Here is a 25,691-nt window from a genome sequence, read left to right on the forward strand (position 1 = left end):
TTCTCTTAGCAATGCCCAGGACCTGATACTTGGGTTCATTTGTTTATTAGTATTATGGGATATCAGAGAGGGTGGGCAGTAAGTATCTGGTACCTGAGACCCAGTATATTAAGAAGTGCTTCAGGGCTCCCACACAATGAAGCAAGGCCACAGAGGCACAGTCAGGGTGGGGGAGGACCTTGCTGTGGAATATTTGTACTGTGTGAAAATGTGTTACTGTGAATGGTGTAATAAAAAGCTGAAGGGCCTATAGCCAAGCAGGAGGTATAGGCAGGACTTCCGGACAGAGAGGGCAAGTGGGAGGTGGATGAATCTAGGTGTGCAAGAGAGGCCAGTGGGACTCAAGAGAAGTCAGACATATGGTACAGATCAGAGGTAACCAAGCCACTCGACAGAATGTAGGTTACAATAAATGGGTATAAGACTGAGGGACAAGCTTCAGCTAAGGCTGAGCTTTCATAATTAAGAAATCTCTATGTCATTATTTGGGAGCTGGCTGGGGAGGGGAAAGAAAAAGACTCATCTCAGGATCCCTTGTTCCTTAGTTTCCTTTCTGAGACTGTGATAGAATCGGAAAGGATTTATGTGACTCATGCTTCCAGGTCACAGACCTGGGGGGAAGTCAGGGGCCCAAGCAGAAACCACAGAGGATACTGCTTCCTGGCTTGCTGGCTGGCTCCTGCGGGGTCCCGTCCACAGTGGACTGAGCCATGTAACAATCAAGACAATCTCTAATAGACATGCTCACAGGCCAATCAGATCTGGGTAGTGCCTTCATATGGAGCCTCTCAGACAAGTCTAGGCTGTGTCAAGTTCACAGTGGTAAATAGGATGCCCCTCCCCTGTATTGGCTTTCTGTTATTTGGTCGGATTTTTAAATTCTTCCTCTATCATTTGAAAGTTTTGCATTCTGTGTTTTGTCCCCATCCTGAAGCTCATGGTCTTGAGTATTTTCTCCTAAAACCCCTGGAAGGTAGCATACTGACAGAGAGGACCCTGAGGCCATGCTAACAGGCTCTGAGCACTCACGTCACACGTGTTGGTGTGTGCCCCTCTTCAGATCTGGGTATGAAATGCCATGTGATGCCAGGCTCGATGCTTGCAGTTGTAATCCTATGATAGCCCTTGCAAGGTTGAGGCAGGAGGATTGCTCTGAGTCCAAAATCAGCTTGGACTATATGTGAGTTCCAAGTCAATCTGAGGCCACAGAGTGAGGCCTTGTCTCGGAAAACAAAAGGAGAAGGAAGTGCGGTTGTGTCGGAGGCTTGAGAGGTGACTGGATCACGGGAATGTCACCAGTGGGTAGCATCCTGGTGCACAGGAAAGGGCTATTGGTGGTGAGGCCTGGTGCTGTGTGGCTCTTTCTTCTGGATTGAAACACTCCCTCTAGCCGGGCGTTGTTGGCGCACGCCTTTAATCCCAGCACTCGGGAGGCAGAGGCAGGCGGATCTCTGTGAGTTCGAGACTAGCCTGGTCTACAAGAGCTAGTTCCAGGACAGGCTCCAAAGCCACAGAGAAACCCTGTCTCGGAAAATCCAAAAAAAAAAAAGAAAGAAAGAAAGAAAGGAAGGAAGGAAGAAAGAAAGACTCCCTCTAGGAAGAGGGGTGAGGGAGGAGGGAGGCTCTAAGACCTAGGGAACTCAGAAAGCTCCAACATTCCAGAAACTTCCCAGGATCGTCTAAGTGCGAAGCTGCTGGGGGAAAGGTGACTGCCATGAGTCAGGCTGTAGGATGGGCAGGGGGTTCACAGAACACAGCTTTTGTGAGACACTGGGGTGAAGTTTTTGGGTGTTATAACCGCCCATGTCACCCACACTTCTGTCAGTAACACCCAAAAACTTATTAGTTCACCAAGTTGGACCTGGATGGAATCTTTTCTTCAGTCTGTGCCCAGCCTTGGGGAACAGGTGTTTGCTCAAGTCTCCCCAGGGAAAGCTGTGTGATACCCAGTTGGAGGGAGCAGATCCCTGGGGTGTGCCCTGCCTCAGCACCCTCCTGCTTCCTGTCTCTGCTTCCCGGCCACCATGACGTGAGCAGTCCTCCTCAGCTTCCCGTTCTTGCTGCCATGACGCTATGCCTCCGGCTTTCCACAGTAGAGCCAGCTGGCCCCTCGCCGGAACTTCTGAAGCTGTGAGCCCAGCTACCCCTTCCCTCTAAGCTTTCTTTTGGGTATTCATTCCTGTGGCAACATCTCTTTCTAATTATAAGGAGGAAAAGGGGGAGGAGGAAGAGGAGAACAAAGCACCCGCCTCTTGGTGCCTTTTCCTAGACCAGCGCGCAGCTCACGGGTTTGTGAGGACCGAATGCTCACACTGCATGCACAGCACTGAGTAACAAGCGATGGAACTGAAGTTTCCTGCAAGTCGTTCATTTTTACCTTTGAGAAAAGAAAAGCGATAAATGAAATTTTTGGTTTAGGTGCAAATGCAGACAGGAAATGAAGAGAGAAGAGCTAAGCCACTGTCTAAATCTGGGGCATTTTTCTTGCATAGGAATCTAGTATTCTGTCTGGGAATTGCTTGTTGCCTGGGTTATCCCTTGCCCTGCTGGGTGCCCTCTCCAGTGCCCAGAAGAGCACCTGGGCACATGGAAGCTCCTCGTCACTGTCACGTGCCCTGATCCTTCTGTGCACCCCAATACCTATGACGCCGCCCCGATGTAGTAATAAGGGGCAGCGGGGCTGCGTCCCCGGCACCCGGCCACCCCCACGGCTAGCTTTACCCAAAATAATTACACAGACACTGTACTCTATTCTTTTAAACACTGCTTGGCCCTTTAGCTCTAGCACTTACAGGCTAATTCTCACATCCTGATCAACCCATCTCTAATAATCTGTGAGAACCAGTCTTACGGGGAAGATTCTAGCCTAGTCCATCCTGGGTCGGAGCTTCATGGCGTGTGTCTGCCCAGGAGCGGGGCATGGCGTCTCTCTCAGGCGTCTGCTCTGGAGAGGAGAGATGTGGAGTCTGACCCCACTTCTTCTTCCTCCCAGCGTTCTGTTCTGTTTACTCCACCCACAGGGCCAAGCAGTTTCTTTATTGCTTAACCAATGAAATCAACAGATTGATATATGACACTCCCACATCACCCCGACACAGCAGAAAAACCTCCACTGTGCAGTTTTCCCAAGACTTGGGTATGGAAGAGAGGGTTAGGAAGTGCAAGATGGTGCCAGGAGATGTCACTGTCCCTGTGTGTAGAGAGCTTGCTCACACTGAAGCTGCTCTCAGCTTGGCCAGGCTGTCTTTCCAAACCTTAGCAAGTGCAGTCTCACAAAAAGAGAAAATACAAATCAAGGAAAGGCTAATGATGGGGGAATTAGAGCTGTGGGGTCTGAAATAGACGCCATTTATTACAACTAGATCTTTGTTTTGTGCTGCAGTGTTAGAGGTTAACCCTAATGTCTCACGCCTAGGAAGCACCTTACTGCTGGTCAGTCCACACCCAAGCATCAAGAGAGAATGCAGAATGAGAAACACCTGGAGGATAGCCTGAGCTACATGGGAAGAGCTTGCCCAGGCTGGCCTCAAGCTCCCAGGCTCAAGTAGTCCCACTGCGTTAGTCTCCTCGGTAGGCAGGACCACACGCGTGTGTCAACACACCTGCCTCTGCACCAGCGCCTGTGATTAAGAAGCTATCTCATGAGCCTCAGACACTGGCTTGTGATTGGAGAACAGTTTCGTGGGCAGCCAGTTCACTTACAATATTGGTTTCTCCTATTTTCTCGTCTGATCTTTTTGTAGTTTGTATATGTGTATGTATATGTAAATGTGCTGATGTGTGTGTAGCCATGTTTCTAAGTACGTGCACATGTCTGTAGAGACTAGACATTGACATCAGGTGGCTTCCCCAATCACGCTACACTTGGTCTTTTTGTTTGTGTACCGTCTGTTTTAATCTTTATTTTGACTTTACGTGCATGGATGTTTTGCTTGCCCACAGAGGTCACAAGATGGTAGTGGATTCCCTGGGACTGGGGTTATAGGTGGTTGTGAGCCACCATGTGGATAATGGGAACGGAACCCAGGTTTTTCGAAAGAGTAGCCACTACTCTTGGTCATTCCCACAGCCTCTCCCCACCTTGGTTTTCAGACAGGGACTCTCAGTGGGACTTAGGGCACGCGTTGGCTAGGCTAGGCTAGGTGGCCAGTGAACCTCAGGAACCCCGTCCCCCTCCCAAGAGCTGACATTACAGGTGTGTGCAGTCATACCTGATCATACCTGGCTGTCAGCAGTCCTGGGAGTAGAAACCAGGTAGTCATGACTTCAGCAAACACCTCAGCTGAGCCCCTCTCACCCTACCATCACTGAGGTCACACTGCCAGGGGATGCTTATTTCCTTCTTCAGTTTCTCTACTTACTAAAGCCACCAGAGAGAGAGAGAGAGAGAGAGAGAAGGAAGAGGAGGAGGAGGAGGAGGGAGAGGAGGAGGAAGAGCAAAGATGAAGGGAAAAACTTCCATAGCAGTTTCCCAGTGACTGTATCGTGCTATTTCCATTTGTGAGTTAGTGAGGTGGATTATTTGAAGAAATTAGTTTTTTTTAAGGACTTTCTAAACCTAAAGCGGAAATGTGCTTTTGCCTTAACAAAGTTTAAGAAATTTGAAATTCTAAATAAACAAAAAAAAATTGAAGGAAAGGGATTATGTAGTGGCATCGCAACTGTATTTTAATAAAGACCTCCTGAAGATCTGAGAGTAAAACCGACCCACTGGTCAGCCTTACAGACCAGATTATGGTAACACACACCTTTAGTCCCAGAAGCCACAATGACACACACCTTTAGTCCCAGAAGCCACAATGACACACACCTTTAGTCCCAGAAGCCACAATGACACGCACCTTTAGTCCCAGAAGCCACAATGACACGCACCTTTAGTCCCAGAAGCCACAATGACACGCACCTTTAGTCCCAGAAGCCACAATGACACACACACACCTTTAGTCCCAGAAGCCACAATGACACGCACCTTTAGTCCCAGAAGCCACAATGACACGCACCTTTAGTCCCAGAAGCCACAATGACACGCACCTTTAGTCCCAGAAGCCACAATGACACGCACCTTTAGTCCCAGAAGCCACAATGACACGCACCTTTAGTCCCAGAAGCCACAATGACACACACACACCTTTAGTCCCAGAAGCCACAATGACACGCACCTTTAGTCCCAGAAGCCACAATGACACACACACACCTTTAGTCCCAGAAGCCACAATGACACACACACACCTTTAGTCCCAGAAGCCACAATGACACACACCTTTAGTCCCAGAAGCCACAATGACACACACCTTTAGTCCCAGAAGCCACAATGACACACACACACCTTTAGTCCCAGAAGCCACAATGACACACACCTTTAGTCCCAGAAGCCACAATGACACACACACACCTTTAGTCCCAGAAGCCACAATGACACACACCTTTAGTCCCAGAAGCCACAATGACACACACCTTTAGTCCCAGAAGCCACACTAGTTGCCACACTAGAAACTGGGCAGTGCACACCTTCACTCTCAGCCCTAGAGAGGATTATAAGACGGGAGGAGACAGCTCTCAGAGGCAGTCTCCTTCTGAGATTCCAGGAGGCAGGATTGCCATTTCAGACTGAGGTCAAGGTAAGAGCCAGTGGCTGACTGTTTTGCTTTTTGGATCTTCAGATTAAACCCCAATTTCTGACCCTGAGTTTTTATTAATTGTGCTTCAGGATTGGAGGTTAAAAATAAAAACATTGGCTATTTGAAGGCAAGGGACTGGAGTCTCCCTCCAGTGACAGAATGCTTGTTGGCAGGAGAGACCCTGGGCTCCATTCCCAGCAGATCTCCACCCAGCTTCAAACCTGGTGTGTGGCACACTCCTGCCGCACGAGCGTGTGGCAAGCGGAGGCCTAGAGACCAGAAGCTCGAGGTTCTTTTCAACCACATAGCTGAGTTCAAGACCAGCCTGGGTACACTAGGCAGGTTATCCCAAACACACACACACACACGGGGGAGGAGAGAGAAAGAACAAAAAAAAAAAACCCATCAAAATGGATATTTCAAATGAAAGAGTCAACATCTAAGAATCTTTTGAAAATAGAAGTTTTGAAACATTTTTGAAGCAAGTTCTTACCTGGCTGTCCTCGGGCTGGCCCCTCCTCCCGAGTGCTGGGGTTACAGACATCTACACCCGGCTAAGATCAATATTTTAATGTCAGAGTTACACTCAGATTTGTGAGCAATATGTCCGTTCATGCACTTGCCAGTTCCTCCTTCCCCGGTGCCCTCCACCAGCACCTAACCGTGCGAGTCTGAATCCACCAGATACCTCGTGTAAGTGGAGCCCTTCCGCGTCTGCCTTACTCACATCTTCTGGATTCATCCACACTGTATCATGTCTCAGAATTTCAGTTTTAAGTGCGAATAGTAATTTCATTTTTATATGCAAACCATGCATTATCTGAACTCCCATCAGTGTATGTTGGGTTGTGCCCCAGGTAGTTTTTTTGTTGTTGTTGTTTTTGTTTTTTGTTGTTGTTGGTTTTTTTTTTTTTTTTTTTTTTTTTTTTTTTTTTTTTTGTCAAACTGACAAGCTATGATGGAATTTAAGGTTGCAGTTCACACACCCGGATGGCTCTCTGAGCTCAGTGCAGTATGGAGGACTCCCTTCCTGCCTAACTTTATTTGGAGACTATCTCTAAGCTCCAATGTGCTCCACACAGAGCACCCTGCAAACACTGTGTGACTTAGCGCGTGTTTCCCTCTCTCTTCCCGCACACTCTAGAGTTGGAACTGGGGCATCACTGACATTGATCTGTCTTCAATCGAGTCTGTATCTGCATAGTGGCTGTGTCCCCTCCCTTGTTCTCTGTCCTGCCCTCCCCTGGGACTAGCTATGTGAGCTAGCCCCATGGCTGCAACAAACTGAACTGTCTCACTGAAGCTGACTCCCATAAGCTCACAGATGCTCCAAACCCCGCTGGCTGCTTCTGCTCCCTTTGTCCTCCTGGGCTGACGACCAATGATCCTCAAGGAAAAGGGAGACCCTTACAAAGCCAGAGTTACAGGGCAAGAAGCAGCTCCATTGAGAAAAGTACTCTGTATCACCTGTAGGCAAATCTGTGGGGTATTTTCTTTATTGATGATTGATTTGGAAGGGTCCAGACCACTCATGGGCAGGTGGTCCTGGGGTATATAAGATAGCAAGCTGAATAAGTCATGGAAAGTGACCCAGTAAGCAATGTTCATTCATGGCCTCTGCTTCTGTTCCTGCCCTGACTTCTCTTCATGCTGTCTTGTCTAGGACAGAAAGGACAGCCAATATTTTAGGCCTTGACCTCCAAGGTCAGCCAGGACCCAGGGAACAATGACATCCCCACAAATCACCTTACTACTCTGATAAGACACCTAGTGTGCTAGCCAGAGAGACACTGAGTTGCCCAGGAGAACTCTAAGCAGGTATGAGAGTCCATGAGGGGGACCCAGTTCCTGGACTTCCAAGGGAAGCCACGTGTTCAGCCAGACCCTGAGGATGGCAAAACGGGTAGGAGGGACACTAAGCAGTAATGGCACACACCTTTACTGACAGGGGTTGGGCAGGGAGATCTCTGCAAGTTCAAGGCAAACCTGGGCTGCGTAGTGAATTCCAGGCCTAGTGCTGCAATGAGACCTGTGGTCAAAGATCAGCTTCGGCAAAACTCATACACTTCAGGGTAGGTGCGTGAGGATTGGAATTATTTAGCAAAAGGAACAGAGGTATGAGAGAAACAAGAGACAGTGGCACAGAATAGCATCAGGAGGGGCGGTCAGTGAATTCTGAATCTGCCTCGTTTTCCACATGCTTATATACTTTACTCCAAAAGGGGCGGAGGTGCAACGGGCTTCATTACGAGGATATAAAGAATGGACTTGAATTCTCCGACCTTTGGTCCAGGTGGATCCACCTCTATATCCAAAACACTGACCAACCACACCCTAGGTCAGAATTTCTCGTTTGAAGCCATGCCTGTTGTCAACAACTTGGGGTGATCAAAAATTAGCTCAAACTCTCTGACCTCCAGTCAAGGTGGAACAGGCTCACAACTGTGGGCCCTCACACCTGTCTCAAAACAAAACAATTATAAAAACCAAATGTGAGTTAAAATATTAGGGTTAAAACAGATAAAAGACACTGAAGGGGCCAGGTCTTGCAGCTGATACCACAGCCTAGCTAACCAGACAGGAGAGAGAATGAAGCTCTAACAGTAACAAGGCCTTAGCAAAAACCTCATCTTGCTTTAATCAACCCATCTTCTGTCTTTCATGCTGATTATATTACTAAAAGTTTTCTGTTTTGTTTTGTTTTTACAAAGGGGCTAGAGAGATGGCTTAGCAGTTAAGAGCACTTGCCACTCTTTCAGAGGACCCAGAACACGCGGTTCACTTCCCAGCACCCATTATCAGGCAGCTCACAACTGCTCTAACACGTTTCAGGGGCTCTGGTGCCTCTTCTGGCCACTGCGGGTACTGCACACTTGTGAAGCACACACATACAGGCAAACACTCACACGTACAAAATAAAACAAATAGGGGCTGGAGTATTCACTTAGTGGTTAAGAGCATGGACTGCTCTTTCAGAGGAGCACAGAAGACTAGAATTCAAATCCTGGCACCTCCATCAGGTGGCCCACAACTGCTTGTAACTCCAACTCCAGGGGATCCAACTCCCCTGGGCCACACACACACACACACACACACACACACACACACACACAGAGAGAGAGAGAGAGAGAGAGAGAGAGAGAGAGAGAATTAAAAATAGTAAAAGTTTAAAAAAATAAATCTTTTAAAACCTGTTATAAAACAACCTAATAGGTAGTCTTTTAATGTTCCATAACAAAATATAAACAAGGCAAGGGCCGAATACAATCTAAATTACATTGGTGAATTGCCATGTGCTTTCCAAAAAGGGGACTCTGGGATTAAGGACAGCCCTCTTCTCCCAGACTCCAGCATGTTTACTTCAGATGTCCTCCAAGGCCCCCTGTCTTGGGCAGGCTGGACCAGTAACTCTGTGGCTGAGAGAAAGGAGAGTAGCTGAGGGTATTGAAAACATCGCACCTTTGGGAACAGCTAGAAGGAAAGTCATTTCTGGCAGTGTGGCTGGTGTTTATCTCTTGGTATTAAAATGTCTGCATTGAGAATGAGAAGCCAACTTTCTGGTTGCCCTGCCCAGGACTCTGGCTTGACTCTCTGTGACCTTTCCAGTCAGCCCTGCTGGATGTTACAAGTGCCTACTCTGGTGATGTCTATTGGTCCGTCTACTTCTATCTGCTGCCTGCTATTTTCCTGCTACTTTTGCTTGCTATGCAATTAATAAGCTCACTCACTCAAGAAGAAAGAGGGAGTGTTGCCGACCATCCTCCGTACAGAACACAGGGCATTGCTAGTCTCCCAGAATTGTGTCCTTTCTGATTCTTGCGGATGCTGTGAGGAGGATTTGGTGGAATTCCCAAGAGAAGCTATGTCATTGGACCATATTTGTGGGGACGTTTTCTGCTGCTGGTATAGTCTCACTGTAGATTTACCCAGATTCTCTGATCCTTCATGATTTAGAGATAAAAGCTTTTGTGTTCTTGGAATTTTCTTATTCCTCCAAGATAGCCAATTTTTTTTAGCATTGTTTTGTGCTATTCTGTTTTTTAAAATCCAGTTTTTTTTTTTCAAGGCAGGGTTTCTCTGTGTTTCCCTGGCGGTCCTGGAACTCACTCTGTAGAACAGGCTGGCCTCGAACTCACAGAGATCCACCTGCCTCTGCCTCCTGAGTGCTGGGATTAAAGGCATGCGCCACCACCCCCCGACTTTTTATTGTCTTAAGTGTATGTATGTGTGTGTGTTTCTGGGGGTGCAGAACAAGCAGTGAGGTTCCCTGGAGCTGGAGCTGCCTGATGTGGGTGCTGGAAATGGAACTCCAGTCCTCAGAAAAGAGCAGCCAGTGCCCTCACCACTGCCATCTCTCCGGCTAGTGCTCCCTCAACACTGCCCTCTCTCCGGCTAGTGCTCCCTCAACACTGCCATCTCTCCGGCTGGTGCTCCCTCAACACTGCCATCTCTCCGGCTGGTGCTCCCTCAACACTGCCATCTCTCCAGCTAGTGCTCCCTCAACACTGCCCTCTCTCCGGCTAGTGCTCCCTCAACACTGCCATCTCTCCGGCTGGTGCTCCCTCAACACTGCCATCTCTCTGGCTAGTACTCCCTCAACACTGCCATCTCTCTGGCTAGTGCTCCCTCGCAATCCTTTTGTGTTTCTGCTGAATTGACAGTAATATTCTGCCCTGAGTAAGTTTTGAAGCAGGCATATGTGGCTGGGCTCTGGAGAGCCATTACTGAGTGACTGCAACCTCACTGAGCTTATAAAGGCTTTGTTTTATCTTACTTATGTTTTTTGATTTGTAACCTGTCTTTTTTGATTTATTTGCATCAGTATAAAATGTGTGGGCTCCATTTGTTGGTGTGTCATGTACAGTTTGGAGAAGAATTTAAGTAGTTTTTTATAAGGTTAATTTTATTGTTTTGGGGATAATTATTAATTTTTCCCAAAAAATTAGCACAAACTCTTTGCCATGGTTTATTGTCTTTTTAGAATTTTTTAATTTTATCAGCAGTAAAAGGCACTACAATCTCTGCTGGGTCTATACCTGCTACTTGACAAAGTCTTGATTTTTCTATAATTAACTTAGAGATCTTTTTAACATAAGTTTTAATTTTTTATTTGGTTTATGTGGTAAAAAGATTCATTTTAAGATAATATCTTTCTTCTGCATTAAAATTTCTGTAGAGGAAAATTTGGAAGGCAATATGACCAGAATACAGTTAAATTTTGGATTTACCCTATCCACATATGCCACCTGTAATTAATTTTTAACAATCATCTTTTTTTATTTTAGCTGCTAATTTTTGGGGACTATTTAAGTCTTTTATACCTTATAAGGTTTTGTTTAAGTGAATTATTTGATCAGATGTTATCCCAACAGCCAGTTATAGACTGGAAATGTCTCCTAACAATCTTTGAAAGTCATTAAAAACCTGCAATCAATCTTTCCTAATTTGTGCCTTTTGTGTTCTAATTTTTTATAAACCTATTTTTTAACCTAGGTAATTGACAAAATCTCCTCTTTTTTAGGAACAATTTGTAATCTCCATTTAGGCAAAACTTTTTAATTTTTTAAACATTTTTTAAAGTATCTGCATTTGAATGAGATAGCAAAATGTCATTCATGTAATGGTAAATTACAGACTTAGGAAATTGTTTATATATTATTTTTAATGGCTGACTGACAAAGTATTGGCACAGGGTGGGGCTATTGAGCATTACCTGTGGGAGGATGGTCCATTGATATCTCCTATTAGGCTGAGAATTATTATAATTCTCACTGTGAAGGCAAACTTTTCTGTCCTCTTTTTGTAAAGGTATAGTAAAAAAAACAATCTTTTAAATTAATACCTATAAGAGGCCATCCTGTTGGTAACAGAGAAGGCAGAGGAATTCCAGATTGTAGAGTGCCCATGGGTTGAATTACCTTGTTGACAGCTCTTAAATCTGTCACCATTCTCCATTTTCCAGATTTCTTTTTAACAACAAATACAGAAGAATTCTAAGGGCTGGTTGACTAATATGGTGAGAATCTAGCTGTTTATGTACCGGCTGTTTTAAAGACTGCAGTTTGTCTTCTGTTAAAGGCCATTGTTTAACCCATATTGGTTTCTCAGTTGACCATTTTAAAGGTAGGGCCATTGGAACCTCTGAAGTTGTTTTGTGTTTTTGTGCAGCCTGAATGACTTGTGACCTTTGTTTATAATACCTTATAATATCCTTTTTAGAAACATGAGTGTTGTCTGAGTTTTCTATTCTGCCCAGTTCCTGCAATCGTTGTCCCAAAAAAATCACACAGAGGTCTACATTAGTTATAAACTGATTGGCCCATTCGTTCAGGCTTCTTATTAACTCTTATAACTTATATAGCCTATTATTAGCCATTATTTTTATCTGTGTTATCCATGTGTCCCAGTACCTTATTCAGTGGGGCAGTCACATCTTGCTGCTTCTGTGGTTAGATCTTCCTCTTCCCAGAATTTTCTGTTCTCATTGACTCGCCTTTACTTCCTGTCTGGTTGCCTCGCCTATACTTCCTGCCTGGCTACTGGCCAATCAGCATTTATTTAAAATATAATTGACAGAATATAGACATTTGTCCCACACCATTTCCCCCTCTTTTTTAAAAAATGAAAAGAACTCTGAATCCAATATCCTTTGTTTAGCTTTTCTCCTGACCATTATCCATAACAACTTGTAACCGATATTCTAAACAAAGAAAAATATCCATATTCCATTTTTTGGGGAATGTGGACATAGTTTTCCAAGCTACTTCCTGCTGGTTGGGGGCGCTGATACTCTTATGGGGACCTAAAGAAAATTTAGAATTATGATCAAGTCCTGACTGGGGTATCCTGTGAGGCTTGATCATCTCAGGCAGCATCTTGAATCTGTTCTGGATATAGAACTCTGACATCTGGGCCATCTGTTCCTACCGGAGATTTCTCAGGTGGTCTTTCTTGATCAAACCTGATTTTTCTTAACTCAGAATGAATCTACAGCCTCTCATTTTCTGTGGGAACAAAAGCAAAACCTCTTCTCCAAAGTAACATACCTTTTAACTTTAATTTTAAAGTCAAGGTATTTTCAAAACACCTATCTTGGATTAATTCAGCAGCATTTATAAACAAGTATCTTTTAGCAGCTGTTACTCCTTCCTCAGCATTCAAACAATTCAAAGAGAACATAATAACATACAGTCTCCAGACTTTCTGTATTTTTTCATCTTTACATGGCTTTAGTTTAACCTCTATTTATTTTATTTTTACTTTTAATTTTTGGCTTTTTGAGACAGGTTCTCTGTGTATCTTTGGCTGTCCTAGAATTCCCTCTGTAGACCAGGCTGTCCTTGAACTCACAGAGATCTTCCTGCCTCTGCCTCCCAAGTACTGGAATTAAAGGTGTGCACCACCACACCTTGAATTCACAGAGGTCCACCTGCCTCAGTCTCCCAAGTGCAGGATTAAAGGTGGTTACCACCATACCCAACTACTCTCTTTCTTTTTTATTTTAAGGACTTTAATCTTTTTCTTTACTTTCCCAAGTTTGCATATATTTTTAACACATAGTAAACCATTTAGAGATTTTTTCATCTTTGAATATATCTTTACTGTATATCTCTCTCTCTTTTTCTGACCACATGAGTCTTTAATTTACCAAGCAATATGGAGAAGATTAGAGCAGTGGCTTTGATGGCTGAATCCAGCCCATTTCTTAGCTTTCTGAGATTCCAGACTCATGGCAGAGGTACCAGCTGAAGCCATGTTTATTGCCACAACTCTATGGCATTTCAAGGTCCCTGCCAGCAAGCAAGCTTCAGCACAGAAAGCCAACATTTTAAAATGGCGTGGCTTTTTTGGGCACCATTTGTTGTCGAGATTTTGAGGAGGGGGGAATTACAGGAATGTTAATCTGGATATTTCATTGCTGCAATAAATCACAACCCCATAAATTTATTGCAATATTAGCTATATAAGACCTCAGCCTTTCTTTTTATCTTTTTGGCCTTTTGCATTCAACCCATTTTGTGCTTTGTTTTACTTGAAATAGGGTTCCAGTTCCTAGGAATTGAATATTTGCCTCTTGAAGAGGCCAATTCAGATACCAAGATTTTGAAGTAATGATACTCACATCTGCATCTGTGTCTATTAATTCCTTAATTACAATGTAATTTATATGCATTTTCAGCTTTGGTCTTTGATCATTTATAGATGTCTGCCAAAATATACGTTTTTTATTTTTTGCTGAAGTTTTTGATTTATTCTCTATGTCTATTTTATTATCCAGAATAAAATGGTTTTTTACAGTAGGCACTGGATTATTTAATTTTTTGGTGAGACATGTTTTACACAGTGACTAGGAATGACTGGACCACATTAAACATGGGAGCTTGGGAGAAGCCCCCCAAGGAGTTTCCTGATGATATTGGTTTGCCTTGTCTGTCTTTTGTTGTTCTACATTTACTGGTCCAATGTTAGCCTTTGTGACATCTCTTACATATACCAGAAACTGAGTCCCCCTATTTTTGCCGTTTTTAGAGGAGACATTATTTTTTAGGATTTTTTTTGTCTACAGTCCCTTTTTAGATGCCCTATTTTTACCACAATTAAAACATTTGGCAATTTGGTGTCTCCTTATACCATTGGAAATCACTTTTCCTACCTAAGCCTCAGTATTATAGTCAAATGTCTCAACATTTATTGTAAGCAAGATTCCTTTAACTGTTGGTGCTGATCTGACCTTTAAAAGCCCAACAATCTTTTTGCATTTTAAGTTGGCATTTTCAACAAGTGCTCACCTAGCTTCCGGGTCTGTTACTCCTACTTGTACAGCCTAAGTTAATATGTGTAAAAAGTCATGAAAGGGTTCTATTTGGTCTTGTTTAACTCTAATATATGCTTCAATTTTTTTCTAGTTCCTGAATCCTGTCCCAAGCATTTAAAGCTGCTGTGCTACACAGGAACAAGGTGTGTTTGTCACAGAGAACCTGGTCCCAAGGATCAGAGTTATGGCCCTCACCAAGAATTTTATCTTGGGAAGTCTCAAATCCTTTTGCTTTTTCCTGTTGTTTTAAAATTTTTTGCCTCTTTTTATTAATAACACTTTTAATGCTGCTGAGGCCCATCTTGTAGGACTACTGAGATTAATTGAAACCAATTGTGTGGGGTGGCCTTATTGCTTGAAGCCTACGGTTTCACCATTTCCCTAACAAATGGCGAATGTAGTCTATAAGAGACTATTGCTTGTTTGTTTTTTGTTTTTTTAAGATCGCTCATACCTATTGGTTGCCATATGTATTTTTTGACTACCTTAGGGTACTCTGTGCCAGATGATCATTCTGAGAGTTATTACCAAATAGGCAGTTAAAACTCTAGGTAAGTCATCCCAGGGTCTGGCATGTACTGATGAGGCTAAATTCTGTCCTTGTACCTTTGTCCCTGCTCATCAGTTTTGATGATTTTTTAAATCTTATAAAATCTTTCTACTACTGCCTCTTGTAAAGTCTGAATCTTCTGTCCAGTGTTTTGTTTTAATGCCCTCATTGAGGATTTTAAGGTATGAAACTTGTCCAGTAAAGATAACATTTCATTGTTGAACATAATTTTGATGGCATGTATATTACCTTTCTGGAGAGACACTTGATCCATTAATTTATCATAACTTTTAAACAGATTTTGATTATTAAATTTAGAAGCACAAATTTTTTTCAGATAATGTTTTAGCACCCTTTGACATTGACTGGATCTTGTTTGTCAAACTAATACTATCCCTCTTCATAGTATTGATTTTTAAAACTAGCTGTTTATTACTAGCCTCTAAAGACTATATCATTTTTTATAAGTGCCTCATTTTTGGCTCTGTTATTAAACCATTTTCTTAATGAGATAATATGAAAAATAAAACTAATCTCTATGAAGGCGTAAGTCACAAACAATGCCACACCAATTTGGAATTATGATTAATAGGGTGGTATTTATTTAAAGGGGAAAAAACTTACAGATCACTGTCCCAGGCAACAGCCCTCTACGCAACTAGGAAGGGAGTCTAGTCGCTGGCGGAGCAGGAAGTGAAGAGAGAGAGGAGAGGGAAGTGGCCGCTTTTTTAAAGGGAGAGAGACCACACCCCAATGGGCTGGTATCTCAGCAGCTATAGGCTGGAGTCCGGAGTGGGAGGACCTCCCGCAACATCCCTAGAATCAAATAAATGGATGTATAAGAAAAATCACATAAGCTTGGCAGAGTACCATTCACAGCTTAAGTAAAATAATTATTAAGCTCCAAGATGATTATACTATCAGTAATTTTGTAGTTTTTCAGATCTTACCTCCTGTAAGGCAATTACAGTGAGCTGGAGTAGGTGCAGTAACCTTTATTTGCCAGCCGGTGTTGCAGTTAGGGACGCATGTCTGAGAGATGCAGGCAGCACTGAACAGCGGGTGTTGCTTACTTAGGTACTGAAAAGTATCCTTTTTAAAAAAAAACAAATTAAGAGTGGTTATTAAGGACAGTCAAAGTGATTCTAAGAGTTGGTGACTTGAATAAGGTGAAAGCCCAGAACTTTCCATCAGTCGCAAATCGTGGACACAGGGATCACTGGCTGGAGAAACAGGGGCACAGTGAGATGGGACCAGTTAAAAGGGACAAATGAGAGGGGTGGTGGGTGGGTTGCCAGTCCCAGCAGGAAACACACTGAGCTGGTGAACCAGCAGCATCGTGGGGGGCCTGGGCACCCTGAAGAGCAAGCATGGACTTGGCCCAACTTTGTGTTGGGCGCCAGGTGAAGCTGAGTGCATAAAGCGGGGAGCGTGAGTCAAATAATCCAAGCTGACTCCGAAATGGTGTATTCTAAGGACTGTACTAAGGGAGAAAACTCACGGAACAGGAACGGGGTCCAACCTCAAGGTGTAGAGCATGGGAAGAAGAGAGAAAGAGCAAGTTGGGCAGGACAGTGGCTTTCTGGGAGCTCAAAAGTCATGGCCCCACCTGGTCCACCCTCTTAAAGGCCGTTTGGCTGAAGGAGGTTCCCCATCAGACCGGTATTGCCGGCCTATGCCACCACCTTTCTCAAACTTGCTTTTATATAGTACAATCCAGTTCTAGCACTGCCCTCCCTGTCATGGACATGACTCAACTCCTGGGGCATGAGCTCATCTTCTGACTGAGCATCTTGTTCTAGTTCTGCTTCCATGAGCTGTGGCCTGGACGGCACCTAGCTGAGAGTCCAGGAGGCCAGCACAGTGGACAGGATGAAGAACGCAGGCCATTCCTTCTGGAGAAAAGTCCTTAGGAGTACACAGAGCTATAGACGGGGATTTTTGTAGGAAGGTGAGTGGGCTGATCACATCCACGAAAAGAATTCAATCAATGAGGCTTGAGTCGGGAGAAGAAAGCTGGAATCTGGAAAATCCTGGTCTAAAACATGGCCAAGACAGTGCCAAGTGAGCTCCACCTGACACCTGAGAGGGCGGCTGGAAGCCGCAGCCCACAGAGAGGTCAGTGGCCTCTAGCTCCAGATCATGGTCTCTAGCACAACAGTTCTGTGGCTCTGTGATGTCACTGAAGAGAAGAGAATGGAGAGCTGGGTCCGTCTCCTGCTGCTGCAAGTCCTCTCTCCTTTGGGTTTTGGCAATTTTGGGGGTGAGGGGAGGTGAGCTGAGTGAGCAGCGTATCCCAGCTCAGTCTCCCCTCTGGCCACCGCAGCCCCTTACTGCCTTTATGAAGAGAAATTAGGCAGTGTGAGTCACTTCCACCAAAAGAAGCCAGGCTACCTCTGCGAGACTTGCTGGAGCGGAAGAACACAGTGAAAACAGCCTTTTATCCTTCTCTTTCTAGAAAACATAAAGAACAAGAAATCTGCATTCAAACTGGGCTGGGAAAGAATGTTTGGACAAAATGAGGATGAGAAAATGGACGACAAATCGAACCCTTTGGTCTTTGAGACCACGACCATCACGTTCTTCATCATCCTCCTCATTTGCTTCATTTGTATCCTCCTCTTATTGGCAGTGTTTTTATATAAATGGTATACACCTATGTTGATGATCTGGGAACTGGCTTCAAGTTACAGTAGCAAGTGTGTCTAGAAATAACACAAAGTCGTTTTAAATAAAACAAGGAAAAGGCAAGCTGGCGCACACACCTGTAATTCCAGAATTTGGGGAGGTGGAAGCAGGATTAGGAATTCAGGGTTGTTATATATTACACAGAGACTTCAAGATCAACCTAGGTTCTGAGAGACCCGGTCTCAAAAACCCAAATAAAATAGAATAAGCAAGGTAGCAACTAGTTACTTCTTCCACATCTGGGTTTTTCTTTTTTCTTTTTCTTTTTTTTTTTTTTTTGGATTTTTCGAGACAGGGTTTCTCCGTAGCTTTTGGTTCCTGTCCTGGAACTAGCTTTTCTAGACCAGGCTGGCCTCGAACTCACAGAGATCCGCCTGCCTCTGCCTCCCGAGTGCTGGGATTAAAGGCGTGCACCACCACCGCCGATGCCCTGTTTAGAAGTAAAAGTCCCATTCCACACCTTAGCGCCTTCTGTACTGGTGTTTTATTGTTATTTTTAGTTTCAGAGGCAAGAATGAAGAGTCAGTGAATCTACTTTGTACTGATGAGAACGAAGGTGAAGATTGTTTAGCTGCTAATGTGGAGATGAACAAACCCGAGGATCAAGACAAGTGAGTCTGAGGAAGGCGCTCAACGGCAGGCGGCTGTGCTGAGGCTTGACAAGCTGACCTTGGCTTCTCCGGCGCTCGCATAGAAAGCCAAGTGTGGGGTTACACTTGTAACCCCAGTTCGGGGCAGAGACAGGCAGATCCCAGCCAGCCCAGATGAACTGTGAGCTTCCGGTTCAGTGAATGCCCCCAAATCACAAGGGGAAACAAGTGACATCAGATGGCAACTGACAACCTCTGACCTCTGTACACATCCAATCAGACAAGCACACACACACACACACACACACACACACATACACACGCGCGCGCGCGCGATATGCTAGCCATTTCTATATGTGGTAATGTTGACTAGGATGCATGAATTTTTAAAAATTGCTGATTTTCCCAGGGTCCTACTGCACTTGGTAAACATGGACATGCCTGTGAGACCTGGCATCCTCGTCCAAAGACAGAGTAAGGGAGCCACGGCCCCACACTTAGGAGAGAACATCGAATTCGAAGAGGACAAAAACAGACAGATATTCGAGTCTGCGAATGTTAGAGAAGCCAACTACAAGGTGACCTGTGTTGTGCTCGCGGGGCCGTTTAGGTTCGATGAGGAGAGTCACCCATGTAGAGACAATAAGTAGATATGGCATTGTCAAGCTGGAGGCTTTTCGTTTTCATCTTTCATTTTTTTTAAAAAAATATTTATTTATTATATACATAATCTTCTGCCTCTGTGTGTGCCTGCAGGCCAGAAGAGGGCACCAGATCTCATTACAGATGGCTGTGAGCCAGTACGTGGTTGCTGGGAATTGAACTCAGGACTTCTGGTATGGCCAGCAGCGCTCTTCCTGCTGAACCATCTCTCCAGCCCCTCAGCTTTCATTCTTATATTCCTATTTTTCTTCACATTTCCCTTGGTTTTGATTTTCTTACACTCCTGGGATCTTAGAGCTATAAAAGTCCCTGTAAGCTATCTAGAATCTAAACTTCATTACACATGGGAAACAGAGATGTGTGTCTGCTGCCCCACTGCTGCTGAGCCCAGGACCAGCCTGCTGTCCTTGCTGCGAACCTTCATGAGCTCCCCCCTATCTCCACACCGGAGACAGAATGCGGGCCCATATCACTCTCAGCTTTGACGCTATGCCATCAAATTAGGCCGGACGAGTCCAGGTTTCTCTAGCCGTGGGAATCTGGCAGCCACACATGGTCACTGCTGCCTCTACCATTCGAAAATCCTTTCTCTATTGCTCCTTCACAACGTGCCTTTGAATGCTTTAAAGCACCACTCCCTGTGTTTGAAATGTCATTTCTATGGTCTGTCCCGTTCTCATTGCAGGGTGGGATCGTTGAGAGAACACCCACGCGCGCCACCTTAACTCCTTCAGTTATTGAAAGCCAAAAGAGACCTCTGAAAGGAGTGACGTTTTCTAAGGAGGTGATTGTTGTGGATCTTGGAAATGAATACGCCAGACCTCGAAGCTATGCTCGAGAACATAAAGAGAGAAAGTAAAGCGCGGGAAAGGCTGCCGGAGAGAGAAGTGTAATCTCTGACTAGCTCTGGATTGACATGACAGGGTCACGTCAGAGCAGCGGAATGATGGGAAGAGAGCAAACACAGGCGATATTTTACCTCTGTCGGAAAGAAGTGAACTGTGCAAAATTTTGTACGTAAAATACTGAGCTCAAATATAGTTTTCAAAAAGCAAATCTGAGTTTGGTAAGTTGACTATAATAAATGTCCTTAACCATCTGTCTACTACTGCAGCACTGAGTGTCATGTTTGTGTGGGGTTTTAGGACACCGACACTGGATGCTTTGATCACAGGCAGTCGTGATCAGATACCCCTGCAGCTGTCGTCATGGGAGCCCTGGTAAAGAGGTCTGGGGTCCTCTGTGCATTGGATGCAATCCAAAACTGCTTGTACTGACCATTGCATTATAAGATTGGGTCGAAAAACCAACTGCTGCCAACAAAACATACTGCTAAATTTGGCAAATCGTAGAATTCAGCCATTCTTGAGTCTGTCATTTAAATCTGACATAGTGATGTATACTTGTAACATCAGCTACTTGGGAGACCAGGAGGTTACTTGAGTCTAAGAGTGTAAGACCAGCAAGACTCTATCTCTAGCAAATGATAAAAACGTGCTGTCCAAACGTGTGTGTGGAATGTGGCCCTCTGGTCCAGAATGACCACCTTCAGAGGGCTGCAGTTAACAGTGAGCAAAATGCATCAGGGTATTACAGACAAAAACCAGAGCGCATCCCTGACTCCGGGGCACAGCCCTGGCTCCGGGGCACCACGCATCGTTCTGGCTTGGGGTAAATAAACGGTGATGATGGGGCGAGGGCTGTGTTTGTGGGTGCTGGATAGCATGCCACGCAAAGAGAACATAACAGACACGGCCCAGATACATCTGTGTGGAACGTTTGCTGCTATTATACAGCTTACTCCGCGGCGGTAAATTCATTTACACTGCTGTACAGTCATCCCCATCCGGTCACAGAACTCATCTGATTAAACTGGAACACTGCACGCCGGCATTAGCTCCCAGTCCCTCCTCTCCCTGAGTTCTGGCTCTCCCTAGAGGCCCCGAGGGATCTGCCTGTCTCTGTCCCCACACTGCAGGGATCACAGGCATGGCTTTTACATAGGTACTAGGATCAGCCGGGGAGTCTCCTTTTAGCACGGCAAGCCAAGCCGTTTCCCCAGTTTGCGCTAACACGTGCTGATGGACCGGGTGTGGCTTTGAGAGGTGAGGGAGGCAATAAGGAAGTTTTGCAGAGAAAAAAACAAAATCTGGTTTTGATTTTACTTCTTTTGTATGGGTGCTTTGTTTGAATCTATGTCTGTGTGACATGTGCATGCCTGGTGTCTCTGGAGATCATAGAGACAGACTGGAGTTACAGATTGTTGTGAGTCGCCGTGTGGGTGCTGGCGGGGTCGAACCTCAGTCTTCTGGACGAGCACTCAATGCTCACAAAAGCTGAACCATCTTTTAGCCCAAGTGAGGAAGAGATATTTGAATAAAGCCTTGGGAACAGAAGCTGAGGTGACGAGTGCCTACTAGGCAGAGGTCCGGTAAACATAAGGACTTGGCATGCTAGGAGAGGAAGAGCCGTGGGCAGGGCAGAGTCCAGCACGGGGGTAGCCTCAGGTGTGGGCCTGCAAAGGCTAGACCAGACCTGAGTGAACGTTGCTGAGTCGTGATTGAGCCAGCAAGATTCTGCCTCGAAATAAAAGGTGCCATGCTGGTATGGGGGTGCACACCTTGAGTCCCTGCGCTTAGAGCTAGAGTTCTCTTCAGTCCAGTCTTTGCTGGTTCTGAGAATCTTGCTGGCTCAATCACGACTCAGCAACGTTCACCCATGGGAGGTGCTCACCCGTGCCTACATGTAACCTCAGCTCCAGGTAATCTAAGGGCTCTGGAGCACTCATAAACACGTGGTTAAACATAAAAATACATCTTTTTTTTTTTTTTGAAAAGAAATAACCACCCTTATCCTTTAAAATCTTTTCTGTCACAACGAAAAAGTGATGGCCGCCGGTGAGGATGCAGCCGCAAAGCCTGGTGAGCTGATTGCAGCTCCAGAGAATCCACACGGTAGGAGGACAACTCTTGCAGGTTCTCTCCTGACCTTCGCACTCGCCCAACGCATAAACATTATCTAAAAAAAAAAAAAAAAAAGATCTTTCATATTTCCTAGACAGACTTTATAGTCTAACACGTTGGAATGCACAAACATTGAGAAACAGTCATCCAGTCACACAAACAGTTTTCCTGGTACCCACTGTGGTGGCATGCTGTGGTACACAAGCAGGAGAGGGGACGCATAGTCGCCACCAGGAGGCTCTGGGCTGCAGGGCTGTGTGCTCGGGGCAGATGTGTTTCTGCAGTCTTTGGTGGATGTGAATGAAGGTGAGGTGTGCGTGGGCATCAGAATTATAGCAGGAAAGGCCTACAGTGACTCCCCAGGACGGCTAGCTAGCAGGTCTGCCATGACACGGAATTGCAGCCAGTCCCAAATTCCCAGTGAGGGTCTGTTGGTCACCTGGGGCAACACTATTTTTAAATAATTTGTTTTTTGTATGTGGTATTTTGCTTGCATGTCTGTGCACCACACGTATGGCTGCTGTCTGCTGAGGCCAGAAAGGGTGCCGGATCCCCTGGAACTGGAGTTATAGACAGTTGTGAGCTGCCATATGGGTGCTGGGAATTGAACTCAGGTCTGTTGGAAGAGCAGCAATCAGTGCTCTTAACTGCTGAGCCATCTCTCCAGTCCAGGGAACACTCTCTTTTTAAATTTTGAAACTGTGTTTCAATCCTGTAGTCCAGGCTGAACAAGAACTCAGAGTCACTGTGCTGAAATTAGAAGCAGGCACTGAAATTTAAAAACCATTTGCATTCTAAGGATAGAACTACTTACCCTTAAGTAATATAAAACTATTTACCAAAAAGGGGGGAGGGATAATATATAGTTGGCTAACATTCTGATACAACAAGATATTTTTGTGGCTTCTTCTGTAGCCTAATACTGAAGAGATTGAGCCTACACACAGGGATGAGTTGGGGCAGGAAAGCTTGCAGGTTGACAGTTTATATTATTGACTTTGTACACTCATATGTCAGCAGGTGCCAACTTGCCACCTCTAACCATGTGGCTGCATGTGTTCAAGCCATCTTGGATGCTCCAGGAATCACAGCCTGTACAAACCCCAGGTTTCTATAGAAGTGGTTCACTAGAGAAGCCTAGACTGTCCGTCAAGTCTTGCATAGCTTACTAAAAGAAACAGGCATGTTTCCCAGGTTGTGGGGCTATTATCGTACTGGTAGTGAGATCCCCCAAACATGATGCCCTGCGTTTGGTCTTGGGGACCCACAGGCTGGAGAGAACAGACTCTAGAAGGCTAACACTGGCCCTCACACCCATGACCCTAATGGTTTTTTGTTGTTATTGTTTTTTTTTTTTTGCTTCTTTGTCAAAAGTCACATGTGTGGGTTTGTGGGTTTGTGTTGTGGAATATTAGTTGATGATGTGTTACATTTGTTTATGCTATGAAACATTTGTTTAATGATGCAAAAATATGTTCTTTTATGTTGCGGTTTTTTGTTGTTATTAAAAAAAAATTATTGCCGGGCGGTGGTGGCACACGCCTTTAATCCCAGCACTCGGGAGGCAGAGGCAGGCGGATCTCTGTGAGTTCGAGACCAGCCTGGTCTACAAGAGCTAGTTCCAGGACAGGCTCCAAAACCACAGAGAAACCCTGTCTCGAAAAACCAAAAAAAAAAAAAAATTATTTTGGGGGGAATGGAGAGATGGCTGAGTGATTAAGGGCCTGAATTTCGATTCCCAGCACCCACATTGGGTGGCTCCCAACTGCCTGTGACCCCGCACTAGAGGATTTGACACCTTTGGCCTCCATGGGCACTTACATTCATGTGCACACATCCCCACCCCACATACACATAATTAAAATAATACAAATAAAAATTTAAAAACATTAAAATATTTTATGTGTATGGCTGGGTTTTTTCTGCATGCATATCTATCTATACACTGCACAGATGCCTGGTACCCAAGGAGGTCAGTAGGTGTTTGGGATCCCCTGGGACTGGAATTACAGACAGTTGTGAGCTGCCATGCGGATTCCAGAATCCAGGTCCTCTGGAAGAGCATCCAGTGTTCTTAACTTCCAAGCCATCTCTCCAGCCCCAATAAATACTGTTTTTAAAAAAGAGAAAGGAGGGTACACTCATCCTTTGCTGGTGGGAATGCAAACTTGTGCAACCACTTTGGAAAGCAGTGTGGCGGTTTCTCAGGAAATTCGGGATCAACTTACCCCTGGACCCAACAATACCACTCTTGGGACTATACCCAAGAGAGGCCTTATCATACAACAAAAGTATATGCTCTACAATGTTCATAGCAGCATTGTTTGTGATAGCCAGAACCTGGAAACAACCTAGATGCCCTTCAATAGAAGAATGGATGAAGAAAGTATGGAATATATACATAATAGAGTACTACTCAGCAGTAAAAAAACAAGGGCTTCTTGAATTTTGCATACAAATGGATGGAAATAGAAAACACTATCCTGAATGAGGTAAGCCAGACCCAAAAAGAGGAACATGGGATGTACTCACTCATATTTGGTTTCTAGTCATAAATAAAGGACATTGAGCCTATAATTCGCGATCCTAGAGAAGCTAAATAAGGAGAACCCAAAGAAAAACACATAGGCATCCTCCTGAATATTAACCTTCAGCAGGCGATGAAAGGAGACAGAGACAGAGACCCACATTGGAGCACCGGACATAAACCTCAAGGTCCAAATCAGGAGCAGAAGGAGAGAGAGCACGAGCAAGGAACTCAGGACCGCAAGGGGTGCACCCACACACTGAGACAATGGGGATGTTCTACTGGGAACTCACCAAGGCCAGCTGGCCTGGGTCTGGAAAAGCCTGGGATAAAACCGGACTCTCTGAACATAGTGGACAATGAGGACTACTGAGAACTCAAGAACAATGGCAATGGGTTTCTGATCCTACTGCACGCACTGGCTTTGGGGGAGCCTAGGCAGTTTGGATGCTCACCTTACTAGACCTGGATGGAGGTGGGTGGTCCTTGGACTTCCCACAGGACAGGGAACCCTGAATGCTTTTCGGGCTGAGGAGGGGTGAGGACTTAATTGGGGGAGGGGGAGGGAAATGGGAGGCGGTGGTGGGGAAGAGACAGAAATCTTTAATAAATAAATAAATTTAAAAAAAGAGCCTGGTATTGGCATAAAAATAGACAGAAGGATAAATGGAACCGAATTGAAGACCCAGATATTAATCTACACATCTTCAAACACCTGATTTTTGACAAAGAAGCAAAAAATATCAAATGGAAAAAAGAGAGCATATTTAACAAATGATGCTGGCATAACTGGATATCAACATGTAGAAGAATGAAAATAGATTCTATCTAACACCACACACAAAACTCAAGTCCAAATGGATCAAAGACCTCAACATAAAGCCAGCCACAATGAACCTCATAGAATAGAAAGTGGGAAGTACACTTGAATGCATTGGTACAGGAGACCACTTCCTAAATATAACCCTGATAGCACAGACACTGAGAGAAACAACTGATAAATGGGACCTCCTGAAACTGAAAAGCTTCTGTAAAGCAAAGGACACTGTCAACAAGACAAAACAGAATGGGAAAACATCTTCACTAACCCCACATCAGACAGAGGCCTGATCACCAAAATATACAAAGAACTCAAGAAATTGATCGTCAAAAGAACAGAGCACTCTCAACAGAGGAATCTAAAATGGCTGAAAGACACTTAAGGAAATGTTCAACATCCTTAGCCATCAGAGAAATGCCAAACAAAACAACTCTGAGATTCCATCTTACACCTGTAA

At 44.8% G+C, this 25,691-nt stretch overlaps 1 protein-coding gene across 1 annotated transcript; it reads left to right on the top strand.

The window, feature by feature from the left end:
* The first annotated feature begins 17,488 nt into the window (after nucleotides 1-17,488).
* On the top strand, nucleotides 17,489-19,783 carry CUNH2orf74 (chromosome unknown C2orf74 homolog). Its single transcript, XM_041668739.1, has 4 exons — nucleotides 17,489-17,631; nucleotides 18,172-18,282; nucleotides 18,671-18,839; nucleotides 19,610-19,783. The coding sequence occupies exons 1-4, from the start codon at nucleotides 17,489-17,491 to the stop codon at nucleotides 19,781-19,783; spliced, it is 597 nt and encodes a 198-aa protein (XP_041524673.1).
* The last annotated feature ends 5,908 nt before the right edge of the window (nucleotides 19,784-25,691 follow it).

This window comes from Microtus oregoni, unplaced genomic scaffold, assembly GCF_018167655.1.
Source record: "Microtus oregoni isolate MIOR12 unplaced genomic scaffold, Mior012 000019F_ref0000042, whole genome shotgun sequence".
Classification (NCBI taxonomy): Eukaryota; Metazoa; Chordata; class Mammalia; order Rodentia; family Cricetidae; genus Microtus; species Microtus oregoni.

Excerpts from the sequence above, each read along its gene's own strand:
- CUNH2orf74 (XM_041668739.1), top strand. The coding sequence starts at position 17,489 with ATGTTTGGACAAAATGAGGATGAGAAAATGGACGACAAATCGAACCCT. Across the intron at positions 17,632-18,171 it reads GCAGTGTTTTTATATAAATG|TTTCAGAGGCAAGAATGAAG; the intron begins GTATACACCTAT and ends TGTTATTTTTAG. Across the intron at positions 18,840-19,609 it reads TTAGAGAAGCCAACTACAAG|GGTGGGATCGTTGAGAGAAC; the intron begins GTGACCTGTGTT and ends TTCTCATTGCAG.